Source organism: Lethenteron reissneri, chromosome 25, assembly GCF_015708825.2.
Source record: "Lethenteron reissneri isolate LAM-NWPU_2019-01 chromosome 25, ASM1570882v1, whole genome shotgun sequence".
NCBI classification, from domain to species: Eukaryota; Metazoa; Chordata; class Hyperoartia; order Petromyzontiformes; family Petromyzontidae; genus Lethenteron; species Lethenteron reissneri.
The window spans coordinates 12,142,497-12,159,053 of record NC_083803.1 but is presented as its reverse complement, the minus strand read 5'-3'; the positions used below and the strand labels follow the sequence as shown (position 1 = coordinate 12,159,053).

The following is a 16,557-nucleotide window of genomic DNA, read 5'->3' as shown; positions in this document are numbered from 1 at the left end:
CCCCAAAAAAATGAATAATACCCCAACAGGCAGGTCATTGTGTGACTACTGCAATAAACAAAATACCCCATGGTCCCCTCTGTGGCATGGTTTTGCATGACAGTCCACAAGTCAAAGGAAATCCTGAGAATAACAAAAACAATTATTGATGTGTCCAACTCACATGAGCAAAGTACAATGCTCCAACCCATCAGATGCAGAAATGCCACAATACCACATGGCTGGAACACAAAGTATTGCTTTACAAAAACTTGTATGCATTACAGTGTACATCCCTCTAGCCAGATGGTATTTTATCACAGAGCATGATGCACAATTGGAGGAAGCTGTGAGTTCAAATCCTAGTATGTTGTCGACTCAGATCATCATCCCTCCAAGATCAATAAAAATTAATATCACTGTCAGAGATGCACATTAGGGAGATGCATCCCCAACAACAGCCATGCATATTTTTCAACACTGGTTTAGAGCCACTTATGAGGATGTGCACCGCTCCTGGCACCTTTGATTAAGGAGACACGCTGTGACTTTAATGATTAACCAACGATTAAGGGGGAAGACATGTGAATATATGTAGTACTGAACACTTTTTTAAACGTGGGCATTGACTGGTCAGTTGACAACAAAGGAGGCTGCAGAGCAGAACATTCTTTACTCTCGGACCGCCCTACACACAGGAGTTTAATAATTGCGGCTTTCGCAAATTCTACAGCGTGGGCGTAACAGCTGGCGGCAACCTTTCACAACAATGTCCAAGGCACACAGCGATTGCCAGAATAACTTTAGAGTAAAATCCCATGAATATATTTCCCCAAAATATTTGTTGTAATTTGTATTGTTCAATTAGTAATGATGGTTTGATAAAACGGATAACCTATGATAAATTACTCATTTCAATTTCAATATTAGTGCTCCAATATTTTTTTGCTGCTATACTTGGAGGTGGCAACCTCCATGCATTCTCATGTAACAAAAAATATTTACCTCCTTTAACGTAAAATAATAACCAATCAATTCCACTGCCATATATACAACACTAATTTTGGCTCCCAAGAGACCACATTATTTGGAATGTTGTGGCAATCAATACGTCTCCCTGCTGAACTCAGCAATGGGATGGTGCTCATATCCACAAGTGGCTCTGAGCCATAGATAGATATGTCAAATTCCCTTGGCCAGAGCCAGTCTCCATGCCATTCTCAATGTCCTGCCGTGTTTGTACACCAAGACAGCGGGACATGGAAGGGGCGGTATGGACACAGCAGGGCATTGGAGGGAGACATACCAACACAGTGGGATATGGAGGGAACTATGTGGACAAAGGAAAACTAAATGTAAAAACCAATCCACCCCATAGAAGTCTATACGGAACAGTATATTGGCATACATATGAATGCATAAATGGGCTTGGGCAAGACACATCGTTGAACAGGATAATGACCATCGGACAAAACTGGTGATGGAACAGCAGCCGAAGATGTGAACGCATCCAAGAGGGCGACCACTGCAGAGATGGAGCGATGAAATCAGTTCATACGCAGGGGTGAGCTGCATAGAAAGAGCATTGGACCGCAATGGCGATGACGTGGGGAGACCTTTAGACAAAAGCAGCGAGACAATGGTGAATGATAATGATGACTATGAATGCACACAGCCATGAAGCTCTGCATGTATTAATTTACCTCCCAATAGGCCAACCTCCACCACCTACGTCACCAGCTGCATGGCCACGTCCATTTTTAAAGACGCCAATCACAAACCTCAACCACTGCCCACGATCTGAGTATTTACGTAAAGCAGGCAGCAGTGCACTCGCCAAAAACTCCCACTCGTGATGAAATGTCAATACCCAATTGTGGCATTTATAGTGTGCCTTGGTTAGCCTCTCACACTCATCTGTGTCCAACACACTAAAGGCAATAAGACGCAGTGCTTTTTTCTCATTTATTTTATTACAGCATTTAGCAAATTTCTCCACCAGCATTGGCCTACAGGAGGTGTTATTGTTCCCCCTGTGGCTATGGGGTGGGTTAATAGAAAGATGAGTGCATAACTCCACCGTTGCTAATAACGAGTGGATATCAACAATTCCACAACTAGTAAAAAACGTATTTGTGGGCACCACCTAGAGACGAGAATTTACACAACAAGCTCAGGATGCACTGCCTGCTTTTAAATTAACAACAAGATTCCAGTGCTCATACACTTAAGAGAGCAACAGGGAGGTATTTGTCTCCATTAGCCAATGAGCAATGGAAAATCCACCATCCTATGATGGGCGCGAGTCTCTCCGTAGCACAACCACTGCTGACTTACCGTTAAGTGGTAAAAAAAATCAACCCCAGGGGGAACAGATAAATAGAATTTGAATTCCAATTGAGAGTCAGCATCACGCAAATAGATTTTTATTGTATTCGGTACATGCGTTCTATAACTGTGCGGGCGTGAACTGCGTAAGAGCATATTCCGTCACCTTGCTTCCAAGGACATGTGGATAAACGCGTAGTCCGTAAATATATCTTAAGAGTATGACGTGCACATGTTGAATCACAGGTGTAAGGAAATGGATTACCTATGGTGCTAACCTTGGGGGTTATTCAAACGTGGGGTATTAATAGCGGGTCGCCGGATGCTGCGACCGTGTCCGTGCGTCATTTCCATGATGTGGGTGCGTGGGCCGTAGCAGAGCCGCTTTCGAGCTGGACTTTAAAACCCACGCAAATACATCCTTCAGTACAGTGGCGAATGTTTGGTCACCTTGTGTTCCACGGAAACTGCCGCAAACGCCACCAATAAATGGGGATCATACACCACACCAAGCGCTTGGAAGACCCTGCTGAATTGTTCCATCATGTTCCGTAATTTGAAACAAGAGTGCAATTTTTACAGGCTACCTTGGCCGCTCAATAGTCCTAGGAATCCATTTTGTAAATGGTCAACGGATTTATTCCTGGATTGGCCTGGTAATTTTGGTAGGGTACAATCAATATACATTCAAGAACTAATAATGGCCATGCTGATGTCATCGCTTCATACTGCAAAAGCCAGCAACTGGTGAATAGCATGCAATTCATTTCCAGTCGACATTGTCTTTATAAATTATATATTCAATACTCTGTGGCATCATGCATGAAAGTAGGCTACAGACAACATTCATGAAAGTAACCGTGTAAGAACTGAAATCTAAAATATGAATATTACGTACAATTAAGGTATTACAAATGTATGACCGTCCCTCCAAAATGCTAAAGTTAAAGTATATGCCTGCATGTAGTGCTGTTCATTTCCATTGGTGGCCTTGAGTCAGTGGTGAACATTTTCCATTCCTGTGGCAGAATCTAGTCTCACCATACATCAATTACTATGTGACTTGCCAAAAAAGCGGAACTTATTTTATCGACCCACGAAGAGGATGATGGATTGCGTTCTCCCTAACCAGGATGTGCACAAGCAAACCTTCTGACTTCAAGACAGAAATGTTTTTTTGTTTATTTTTCTCCATCAAAACTATCTGTGAATCCGTCAGGATTTGCAGACAACAGGAAGATCTGTAAATCCCCTAGCCCCTGCATGTAACATGATTTACAGATAAGCGGATGATGGATGGGTTGTACTGTGTTTTTTGCGGGTGTGAAGCAAATTTACATTTCTGTTCCCGCTGTCCCCTTTCATTGCTCACGCAAACTCGCCTATCACACATCCCCACCACCCTCCCCCCCCCCTTGTCCTTTGTCACCATGATTCTCTTGGTCCTCTCTAACCGACCTTCGATTTACGTCACACGAAGTTTAAAGTATAGATTCTTAAGAGCCATACAATCTGTAATCCAAGGACACTGCTCTTTAAGCTCGAACCAGGATTTGACAGGTGAGGTTTAAAAGGAGATTTGATGAAAAATGTATCAATCTGTCGCATGGCTATAGTTCAACAGTGCAAAGATATGTGAGGAAAATGTAGGAAAATTAGTTTTTTAGGTTGCACTGGGTGATGCAGCGGTGTGCAAAGGTAACAATTTCAAATCTCACGTGTAGGATGACACTGCCGTTGTCCCTCCAGGGTTGCTAAAATTATAAACCGAGTATCACTTTTTGGGAAGTGAACAGTGGTAGTTGTATCATTGTACGTGGTGTTTGATGAGTTGGGTATCCACAATGAAAATGTCGCGACAGGTTCAGTGGTGAAATTTCTACAACTGGCTCAGAAGCATGCCAATGGAAATTACTTTCTACAACAGCTCGGTCATTCTTATTCTTATTTTCAGCCTGGAAACTAATGCTCGTGGGATCATAGGATCAGTTAAATCATGGAGAGGCCAGACATTGCTGACCCCATTTTGGTGTAAGGGAGGGCTCACGAGGCCTGGCTGACCTAGGGAAGCCTCGTAAATGTATGTCAGCCGTATGTTTCAACAGAAATTCTGGTTGAGACCAGTCAGTTGGTATCACAGTCGACCAACGGGACTACAAAAGCTACGAATATAACCTTCCGGACAACCACTCGCACTACCGATACCACCAGAACTTGCACTGGAGCAACTGAGATCACAGGGATGACCACTGGGACCAGCGGAATTACCATTGAGATCACCAGACCTACCAAGAGGGCTACCACTAGAACCTCTTAAGACTACCACTTGGATGGCCAGGACTACCACTGCAACTACAGGGACCACCGAGACTACCACCACTGAGAATTTCATGACTACAAAATTATTAGATGTTCTCTCACACGTGTGTAATTTATGTAAACACACAAATGCTCACACGTGTATGTATACATGCGTGAATATGTAACACAGAAATCGCCCACAGAAGAATCTTAATTCCTGCAGCAATTGCACAGCTCTAGTCTTGATAGATGCTTTTATATTTTTATTTCAGCATGAAGGAACCAATGAGCTGTTTGGCTCTATTTCACGAGTGTCCTACGATGGTAAAGATGTTATTCAGTGCAGATTTTAAGTTACAATCACAGCACTCCTGATGACAAACAATGTGCATTTTCGTATTTGCTCGTGTGCACAAGGTTCTCGGAAACTGTGGCCAGTGAGCAGGCGGGGGTAGAGTAGGTGGAGTAGGAGTCAAGGGTCACCTCGTTTCCGATGAGCGCCACGTGCTGCTGCACCTGCGGGACCCACTGGCGCAGTACGGCGAATAGCTGCGACACCGTCGTGCTGGGGGACAGCAGCAGCGTCTGGCACGATGGTTCCTTCGGGTCGAAGAACGCAAAATCTGTGGCGAGAACAACCACACGCCGCCCACGGCCTGAGTTTAGACGTGCCGTTGTTAAAGTGGCGGGGCCAGATTGACAATGCAGCAGTTGCCGAGGGCCCCCTAGTGGAGGGTCTAAATCGAAGCATGGGTGGGTGTCGCGGCTGCAATGAAATCCCCTAACTTAAAGGGACCCCCACAGTTTGACTGTTGCAGAGGTGCTCGCGAAGATTAATGTGGTGTCAACGCTTTTCCCTAAATGTTGGTCGAGATCCTTATGGAAAGCCTGCAGTCAGATTGTGTCTCTACACAGTGAGGCAGCGGCTCTTTGCCATCAGTGGCCCCGAGCCACCAGAAGAACGTCTATGTTCCGATAGTAGGGGCCAGTCTATCCATAAAACAAATACGGTTGAAATCCCTCTAGTACCGTAGTTGTTCTTTAGACTGGCCCCTGCTATGAAAATGTGGAATTTCCATTGCTGGATTTGGATCGCCAATGGTTAGGGAGGACAGCTCCATAGTCATTTGAGGAAAGAAACACCTCGAATTGACTCCTGACACTTGAATTAAATAAATGTATAATTCAATCAAAAACTACAATATACTGTTAAGTATATTATGCAACAGTCACAAATGCAATGCTGTCCTTACCTAAATGGGTGGCTGGGTTACTCAGGGAGCTCGTGTTCGTGTCAGAGCACTGAACCAGTGCCACTGAAATCCGGCATCTAAATCCTTGGCCTACCACCAGGGATAAAATCAGGTTCCCAACTACAGCAGGTGTGATGGTCTCAGCTCTATAACAAATTACTGTTAAATAAAAACAGCACGCACTTCAACTAACAGGAACGGTGATTTAGTGGTTCACACACGATGCTTTCAACCTGGAGACCTGAGATCGAGTCCCACCAACAGCTAACATTCATTACACGGTTCTGGGTCCCCCTTTCACGAACTACAAACCCCTCCATGGCCGACAAAAGGCATAGACAAACTATCCAGCACTGGATTGACAAAGGGCTGTAAATAAGTTTAATTATTACTTACGGTTTGCCAATTTCTAATGCCCAATTATGAAGCTCTCTGCTGTGCAAACAATTCTCATCTTAACGGCGGAGCACGTGGGTGGTTAGTAGGGAAATAAAGATACTACATAAAGTACCAGGAAATGAAACGCCACTTCAAGTCCTTCCTCAACGTGAGGCAGTGCTCATCTCCATCAGTGGCCCCGAGCCACCATAAATTGCCCAAAGAAGAATCATAATACCTGCAGCTCTAATGTTCAAATATGTTTTAGAATTAACTTTTTATTTATTTCAGCAGAAAGGACCTAATGATCTGAAATGCTCTCATTTCATGTGCATTCTGACAAGCCAGACACTTGTTTACACATAAGTAGACTACAGGCTAAAAGACTGCACATGAATGCAACTGCAAGTTTACGGGGATTGTATGTCCAAACATGCAAGGGGCCTCACTCTGCCAGAACCGACGACGCGTAGTGAGGTTCAGTACTGCGCGGAGTGACACTCAGTACTGCCGACTCCGCACAATGTGAGCACGCAAATGCCACTTGAGCTGCACGGGAGAATCTCCACTCACAAGACAGCTGACGACCACACCTCACCAAAAATAGCCGGGTGGAGGGTGGCTGGCAGCTGTCGGTGAGTGGAAAGTTGAGTCAACTCTGCAGCAGACGCAAACTTTTGGATCACCTCTCACCAAACATCGACAGAGGTGGCAACAAAAAATCCATCGCCAGCTCTGCATAACCTTTACGTTTTAGCGCATTGCAAGCAGAAGCACCACAGCGAGAGGATGCAATAGCAAGCTTGAACACAAATACAATGAGTGGGAATGACAGAGTTGGGTACTTGTGTACACAAAAACCACACTTAATACAGAATTGGATCAAAAGTAGAAGGCTGGAACTTCCTGAAAAAAAATTCTGAGACTTGTAGGGGCTTTGTTGGATAAATAATGGATTATTGTAAATGATTATCTTTTCAGGTGGTGCTGTCTGGTTAGTGTGCGTATTTCAAAATTGGAAGTTTGCCATTTCAGCCCCAGAATGCAGTGGATATCCCACGGAGAATATGGCCCCCTTGCTGGTCGAATTTCCACCACTTGCTCAGGATCAATGACGGAGATAAGCGCAAACCAAATATCATTTGGGTACAAGGATTAGATATATGTTTTGTATTTTTTTAAAAAGTTATGCATTTTTACTATATCTACCTTAAAAGTTCCACTAAACAACCAATCAAAACACAAAAAATATTTTTTAGTACTGAAAGTTCAATTTCGATTTAAAGCTTTCGTGACTGCAGGGATTCATCTTCTTGGTTCTTTCGGTAAAGTCACGTAGAAGGGAAATAATAAAATAATAAAAATTTAACATAATAAAATAAAATTTCGACGTTTCGGCCACAACGCAAGCAGCCGTTCTCAGGTGAAGAACAGGTCTGTTGGAAAGACAGCGTCTGAATGAGGGTACTGAAAGTTGGTTGTCCCGCACCTTTCCATTACCTCCTTTCGGCCAGACTTCACAGCCGTTGCAGTCAATACCCGACCTACACGACAAACTCTTAAGAGTTTACCGCCATCTGTGTTTACGTCCATTTAACAATAATGCACACGATGTATTTTTACATCTTTCCTGCCATCAATCAACGTCTGTGTGTCTAAGTGGGAAGTTGTGGCATACCAGTATGTACATATTGATTCACCTACCTGACAATTCAAGATATTTACACAATTCGAAGGTCAAGATTTAAGAACTGATTCTCTTTATTTAACATTATGGTTAATTTAGCAGCTATATCGTGGCTGCAGTGGAAATGTGAATCAATCACATTATGCATCTACGAATAAAAAATAATAACTCTATACATGCATGATTTAGTGCATTTATCGTGAGTGTAAGAATACATTTTATTGGAATAATTCATGCATCTTGACATCCCTCCTTGTTTGTGCACTATGATATGGACACAGTGACGTGGGTTCAAATCCTGTCCATGTACATGAATAAAGTGGTATCTGAACATGTCCTGGTCCTCCCCTAGGTTGCCTCAGCCTTAAAGAATATCTCACATGTAATCAATATTGAACACTGGGAAAATGAATGCAAATGACCATGGTGCTCCCCGCACTACCCGATTGTGTGCTGCACCAAAATGTGCTCACAGAACACAGCACTTGTCCCAAAAATGCCATAAGGCTAAGTGCAATGCTTGTATATTTTCATTCGTGTTATAAAAATATATTAAATAACACGTATGGACCTTCCACAGAACACTCAGGAGAGACAAGCTCTAGTAGTTTCTACAACCGGTGCAGTTCCTGATATGACAAATGATCACCAAGACATTTTCAACTTTGCTGAAACCTGCATGTAGTCCAAGCAGTTGCAAAAATGCCAATGTGGCACCTTGCATGCATCCATTTATAAATTACTAAGTAAGTCATCGCTGCTCCTTGCATTTCCAAGTGTCAAGCTATGGATCATCCTTCACGTTAACTATGCAACTTTTCCTCGACCAATTTGAAGACCAGGAAAAATAAAACCCACGAGCCCCTTTATGCATGCAGATAGTATGGGGCAATAAGAATTGTTCTTTTTCCCTCAAGAAGTCACAATAATGTTCTCCAAGTCAGCAAACATAACCCAGGGAGAAATTCATATAACCATTCTCCTCCCTTGGGAGCCTAACAGTAGCACACGACCCCTGTCTCATTATGTAAAATATTTATTTTTGTGGTCACATCTTAAAACACGAACACCATAGGGAGGGAAATAGTTAGAGAAACTATTTGTAATACCGACAGATATTTAATTTAACAAAACATTACGCAGAACATATCCGCCCAGGCGACGCTGTGTTTCGTGGGCTCCAATCACAATCAGAAACTTGCGGGTTCAAATCACAGTCAGGGATCGACTCTGGAGTCAACTAATCACTTTGTAGGAAGTCAAACCAGAAATTTGACCACTTCCACGATAGTGTGGAATTTCTACTCGCTCAGGGTTGCCAAATGTGTGAGTGGAAAGACACCTTGATTAAAACCACGTACGAGAAAGGCCTATGCACGTAGGTCGATTGTTAGCATCAGCAGCACACATCAAAAAGCAGTCAGGTTAAAATTAGAAAGGGTTTCCGAGTGGCGGTAATCAACCAAGCGACAGGTGAAAAGTACGTTAACCTTCAGAGCTTATTCACAAACACACTGAGCCAACCGCAAGGTCATTTTAAAAAATAGACTGGTAAGCATGCAACCATGCTGGGAAGAGCTAGCAGAGTACCATTGAGCCTTTGACAAGGTCAAAAATATGTATATCAACAAGCAAGAAACCAGCCCAATAAAGGAGCTTTTGCTTTCCTAAACAAATGTTGTATAATGTAAAAAGAAAACACGCGGTGATTGAAAGGGTTATTTATTTATTGTTGGGGAGCATGTTTGCTAAAGTATGTCATCTAAAGAGTGGCACGTGCAGTTACCATTGAGGGCAGTATGAAAAATCTAAGCATGTAACAATTAATATATTAAAAGTGATTCTTACACCAAGGACTGAATAGTGCATATGGAAATAAGTGAATTTCACATTATGCACATTACATACAAAATGTATACTTGTGTACTTTTATGTTAAAGAATAGGACGGGACAAATTAAACATAACATATTGGATGGGCAATATAAATGTATGTATGTTGAACTTCTTTCGCACCGTACATAGGTGCGGGAAGGATACAATTGCAAACAAGCCAAAAACGTATCATTGATGTCTAAATTGAATCATGACTCTAAATTGTGGGGGGTCAGAGGCTGAATATTTAACGTGCCTGATAAACACTGCAATTAATGTTCTGATTCACAGTACCTACTGTCATTTTGATCATAATACTACCAATGAAATTATTTCAAGCATAAAGTACAAAGGTTCCTCATCCATATACTGATTAAATTCCAAAACACTTCACCTTGAATCTTTGGGTGATTGCAGGTGATGGAGACATTGCCAAGTTTTTTGTCAAAAATTCTACAAAAAGGACCTAAAGAATCTCTGGACTAAAATTACTGGAGATCATCTCCGATGGTGGTTCCTAAGGCAGTGGTAAAAATTCTGCGTTCTTATGGTAAGCGCAACTCATTGCACACTCTTGAATTCTCACTAGGTGTTACAAGTTTGATCAACCATGGATGGATGATGGTATGAGTCAAACACCAACTTTCCATTAAATTGCAATTGTATATAGTATAATCATGCAAAACATGTGAAGATGCTTTACAGACATTGTGAGCACTATCAGGATAGGTGAGGAGTTACAATCGTTTTCGGAAAATTGAGATATAAAACCATCATTGTAGGCAATCAATTATGTGCAGTGGAAAAAAAGGTAGGTCTTGATTGAGCAAGGTCTTAAAATGTGAGAATAGGTTTTTTTCCCCCTTTTTTTTCTGGCAACAGAAAAAACCTATTCTCATATTTTGGTACTGGCAAAGGGGGTCCCATGATGGCTTAAACAGTGTCGGCAATATAGATAACACGCCTGAGAGAGAATTCCAGACAACAAAGGTAGCAAACATATTAGTCAATCGAGGGCTCTGTCCACAGTCCTACCGATAAGATATTTCCGTAGATCTAAAACTAGTGGGCCTGTCAGCAAGCCTTCACTCGTCTGTTGGCCTTAGTGCCTACACTAAGCCTGGCAAAGCACCGTGGTGACCCTCGTCACCCCTCTGGGAAATGGTAGTCGCTGCGTGTGGGCTCTGGGAGGCTTAGTCAGAACCTGCTTACCGCTGCCGGGAGGCATGGGGGCGGTTGCCACAGCGTGCACCCTGGACACGATGCCCTCAGTGCTGTCGATGGATGACTTGTAATCCAGCATGCCGAACTCCACCTCCAAGGCCGGCTCCACATCCTCCTCTCTGGTCATGTTTGCTGCGGCTGTTTAACTGGTACACTTTAAAAAGGAAGGCCACAAAGATACGTACGTGACTCACGGGGCTAACAATGTTCCCGCCATCGTAATAAGTGAGCACTGCTGAGCTACTGGATCACAATTTGAGATTTCCACCGCAGGGTAAACCAAGTTTTCACGCTGGGAAAAGTAAAAATGCATTCATCACTGTGCAGCAGAACCAATTATAAATATCTGGTTTTGAACATAAATTTGTGAACGACAGCTCTGAGTGCTTAGGCATCTGAAACATTTACTTACACAGCTGAAAAGGGAAATGAGTGGTGGTTCGTGCACTGATAGATGAACCTGGCAAACGAAGTTTGATTACCGGCCAAAGTTAATGTCAGTGATGCATATCTGAACCAGTCCTGGCAATCCCCTTCATCAACTCGTACAGACCAGCATGGAAAACTATAGTCCAGCAATCCCCGCGACCAACACAGTGCAGGGGGGTCTTCATCCAAATGTGGACTGATCATTATTGATATGATTGTAACGTTAATTTTCTCAATAAAAACCTCGTCAGACTATGTTGGTCGTTAGACTTCTATGACCATACTTCCACCGTGCTGGTCAGTACGTATGTTGAAGGAGGGAGCACAGGCAATCCAACCGAGTTGGCCAGGTTCATTGCAGTGCGCTAACCACTGCACCACCGCTCCACCATTGTTTTTTTACAGTAGGCCTTCTGTAAGTTAAACAGCAAGGGTAAGCAAATACCAGTGTAGGAGCAACTAGAAGTTAGGTGACATCTCCCATGAAACGAAGACTAGTTGTTGGAGTGTCACATTGAGTGGAAATGCCTGAGATTTAAATTTCCAAAAGCAGCCAGCTTTAGAGATTAAGTAACAAATTTGCTGCAATCCTTGGCAGAGGACCGCTATTTACAACCATTGCTATTTTGGCTTCCGCGCTGATAGAATATTGGAGCAATTTTTTTGCGGCCAACTTTCCATGCAGCCAAACACAAATGCATGGGACGAAGTTTAAATTTCACAACGAGTATATTGCCTTCCTCAGTGATAGCTGCTTGCAAATATTATTCTGAATTCTACATCACAACTGCAAATATATTAGAAATTGTCTTTGCCTATTACAATTCAATACATAAGTTAGCGTTATATTGCTTAATAAGAGATTACAAAAAAACGTTGATTGCACAGCTTTAAAAAAAGTCCACCGACTCGTTCAAAGTGTCTTAATTGTGCATTCATTTTTAAGGTAAACGATTATTTGATTAATTATTTAGCATATTGCACAATAATTGTACTGGCTTATCATCACTAATTTTATACCAAAACTCTCATTATGCACCATTCTTAAAAGTGGACGCATCTCTCAAGGTCAGTTACATTCGTTTGTCAATCCACTGCGGTACGAATGCCTCTCCACACCGTGTCGGTCATGGGGTTTGTTGGACCATATTTCACCACGCCGGTTGATTCAAGGGTCGTGAAGGGGAGATTGAGGGGAGGGAATGAGAGACAAGACCGGTTCAGCCCGTTGCGGTGGTGCAGTGGTTGTTAGCACATTGCCTTCTGAACCTGATGGCCTGAGTTTGATTTTTAGCAACACCTAACATCATCAACAAGTGAAGTGCCGGGGTGATAAAGGACTAAAGCAACATACACATAAAAAAAACCTAATTGGGCATCCGGCCGAGCAGCAGAGTGCCTCACATCTGACAGGTTGGGAGTTGAAGTTCCCGTCAGGAGTTAGTTCTGGCAAAGTCGACCCCATGACGTGTATTTTATCAGTAACATATTCAAAGTGTAGCATAAACATAAAACGTCAGTGTCCTACACTCAAATACGCTGTGAGCAGTGTTCATCTCTGTCAGCGTTGGAGCCTTGAGTTGTGAATTGCGTTACAAACCCGGTGACCTAAGTTTGAGTGATGTCTGAACCGGTCCCCACCCCCCTTAACCAGCACACACTTACCAGCGTGGTGAAGTATGGTCAAACGATTCCGCACGTCCGATACAGCGAGGGGCCTTCGTCCAGCGGTGGATTTGACACACGACTGCTGCAAGTTTAACCCTTGCCGGTGGTGGAAAAGTTCCACATTACTATGGCAGGCTTAGCGCAAAAAGTGCATTAGATTACTCAACTACGGCATAAATGTAGTCAAATTCTAGAAGATATTGATTAAATCGTTGCACAGAATTCAAAGGACGCGCAATTACAAACCCCCGAGGATACAAACATAATAAAAGCGAACATCTGAACAATACAAATTGTCACACATTTGGAAAATTAAAGACAAGTCACAGTAGAGCGATTGTGACCATGGCGACCCAAACTACAAACCACATTTTTAAGTCTGCGCTCCTTCCACATAGGAGTGAGGAAATAGCAAAACTAGACCCAAACCTCTCGGCTTAGCAAGAACCTGGACACCGCTACCATCATACACACAGGCGGAGAGTACAAATAAAAATCCCTTTGTCCAACTCATCCTCGCACCACAACGACTCCCGCTCGCAACCCAACACACGCGACGCAGAACCCCGGACAGCGACCCACGGTCCGCGCGGCCTCCCCATTGGTCGGCGCATTGCGTCGCGTGCCCTCGAACTCGGGCCACGTGGGACGCTTCGTGGCCACGGGGTGACGCTCCTGACCATGTGGGTGGTCAGGGGTGACGCACGTGGCCACGGGTGACGCTCCTGGCCACGTGGGACGCTCGTGGCCATGGGTGATGCTCCTGGCCACGGGTGACGCTTCGTGGTCACGGGTGACGCTCCTGGCCACGGGTGACGCCGTGGCCACGGGTGACGCTCCTGGCTAGGGGTGACGCTCCTGGCCACGTGGGACGCACGTGGCCAGGGGTGACGCCGTGGCCACGGGTGATGCTCCTGGCCACGGGTGACGCTTCGTGGTCGCGGGTGATGCTCCGTGGCCACGGGTGACGCTCCTGGCCACGGGTGACGCTCCTGGCCACGGGTGACGCCGTGGCCACGGGTGACGCTCCTGGCTAGGGGTGACGCTCCTGGCCACGTGGGACGCACGTGGCCAGGGGTGACGCCGTGGCCACGGGTGATGCTCCTGGCCACGGGTGACGCTTCGTGGTCGCGGGTGACGCCGTGGCCACGGGTGACGCTTCGTGGCCACGGGTGACGCTCCTGGCCAGGGGTGACGCAAATGTCAGGGGTGACGCTCCTGGCCACGGGTGACGCCGTGGTCAGGAGTGACGCTCCTGGCCACGGGTGACGCTCCTGGCCACGGGTGACGCTCCTGGCCACGGGTGACGCTCCTGGCCACGGGTGACGCTCCGTGGTCAAGGGTGACGCTCCTGGCCAGGGGTGACGCTCCTGGCCACGGGTGACGCACGTGGCCAGGGGTGACGCTCGTGGCCACGGGTGACGCACGTGGCCACGGGTGACGCCGTGGCCACGGGTGTCGCTCGTGGCCACGGGTGACACTCCGTGGTCAGGGGTGACGCCGTGGCCACGGGTGACGCCGTGGCCACGGGTGATGCTCCTGGCCACGGGTGACGCACGTGGCCAGGGGTGACGCCGTGGCCACGGGTGACGCCGTGGCCACGGGTGACGCTCCTGGCCACGGGTGACGCCGTGGTCAGAGGTGACGCTCCTGGCCGCGGGTGACGTCGTGGTCACGGGTGACGCTCCGTGGTCAGGGGTGACGCCGTGGCCACGGGTGACGCCGTGGCCACGGGTGACGCTCGTGGCCACGGGTGACGCTCCGTGGTCAGGGGTGACGCCGTGGCCACGGGTGACGCCGTGGCCACGGGTGATGCTCCTGGCCACGGGTGACGCACGTGGCCAGGGGTGACGCCGTGGCCACGGGTGACGCCGTGGCCACGGGTGACGCTCCTGGCCACGGGTGACGCCGTGGTCAGAGGTGACGCTCCTGGCCGCGGGTGACGTCGTGGTCACGGGTGACGCTCCGTGGTCAGGGGTGACGCCGTGGCCACGGGTGACGCTTCGTGGCCACGGTGGCTGAGATGTTAACTCCCTCGCCTGGTATGCAAGAGGTTCGTGGTTTCGATCCCCCCACCCTGACGCCGGCTGTATGAGGAGTTTGCGTGTCTCTCTCCCCGTGGTCGCGTGGACTTTTCTCCGGGTCCTCTCCCCCCCACCTCCCTCCGCCACATTCACAATCAACATCACGGCGTTGAGCGTATTTGCCTTGCTATGCATTTACACGCGAGGAAGGGCCACTTCATTGAGCTGTCATTTGTGATGGACAGGTCGCCTCTGAACGAAAGCTGTGATATCACTCAGTGGATCTTACCTGGTCAAATACAAACGAGTGCGCGGCGTTCACGCAGCCAACGCCGCCGCCGCTTCTTCGTCGTCTCCTCCTTCTCCTCCTCTCTACTTCTCGTCAACACGGCTGACGAGACAGTTCAAGACCGCGCGGCGACACCGACACTTGCACACGGCCAAAGTGTGGTCAAGGCAAGTTATAACAAGCGCGGTGAGAGGGAGCCGCGAGAGTGGGGCCACCATGGCAACGGCGGCGAACGACGGGGACTCGGCGCGGGAACGGCGAGTTGACCTCGCGGCGACGTCACTCGGCTAAGCCCACGTGGCCCCGCCGCGTGTGAGGACGACTCCACCACCACCGCCTCCGCCTCCGCAGCAATCAACCACCGCGAGCCACAGGGCCGAGAGAGACGCGGCGCGAGCAACTTACGCGTCTTGCGGTGGCGCGTTCGTGCTCGCTCGCCTGCCGCGTTGTGTTGGTACGCGCAGCGCGTCTCAGCTCCCCCCCCCCTTCTTACCCTCACCCCGCCCGCTAACTCTCACCCCCCCCCCTCTCTCACCCCCCCCTCTCTTACCCCCCCTCTCTTACCCCCCCCCCTCTCTTACCCCCCCTCTCTCTTACCCCCCCTCTCTCTTACCCCCCCCCACTCTTATCCCCCCCTCCCTTACCCCCTTCCCTTATCCCCCCCCTCTCACCCCCCCCCCTCTCTTACACCCCCCCGCCTCTCTCACCCCCCCCTCTCTTACCCCCCCCTCTCTTATCCCCCCCCCTCTCTTATCCCCCCCCCTCTCTTATCCCCCCCCCCTCTCTTACCCCCCCCCCCTCTCTTACCCCCCCCCCCCCTCTCTTACCCCCCCTCTCTCACCCCCCCCCCTCTCTTACCCCCCCCCTCTCTTATCCCCCCCCCCTCTCTTATCCCCCCCTCCCTTACCCCCTTCCCTTACCCCCCCCCCCTTACTCTTACCCCCCCCCCCCTTACTCTCACCCCCCCCTTATTCTCACCCCCCTTACCCTCACCCCGACCCTTTTACCCCCTCTCTTACCCCTCCCCCTCTCTTACCCTCGGCCACCCCGCCCCCTTACCCTGACCCCCCCCCTTAACCCTCCCCCTCTGTTACCCTGACCCCCCCCCCTTACCCTCGCCCCC

The 16,557-nt window shown here is 47.4% G+C and overlaps 1 protein-coding gene across 4 annotated transcripts in view; it reads right to left on the bottom strand.

Moving 5' to 3' along the window:
- Window positions 1-15,913, bottom strand: part of LOC133347245 (CAP-Gly domain-containing linker protein 4-like) — an 83,379-nt gene extending 67,466 nt beyond the window's left edge. For 2 of the 4 annotated variants that reach the window (XM_061559353.1, XM_061559356.1), the window contains exons 1-3: window positions 15,435-15,893; window positions 11,013-11,178; window positions 5,092-5,231 (exon numbers count right to left, since the gene is read on the bottom strand). In XM_061559353.1, coding sequence (XP_061415337.1) covers window positions 5,092-5,231; window positions 11,013-11,151 — 279 coding nt within the window. In that variant the 5' untranslated portion in view covers window positions 11,152-11,178; window positions 15,435-15,893. Of the gene's footprint in view, window positions 1-5,091; window positions 5,232-11,012; window positions 11,179-15,434 lie in introns of all 4 variants that reach the window. The other 2 variants (XM_061559354.1, XM_061559355.1) reach the window with 2 other exon arrangements.
- Between the last annotated feature and the right edge of the window lie 644 nt (window positions 15,914-16,557).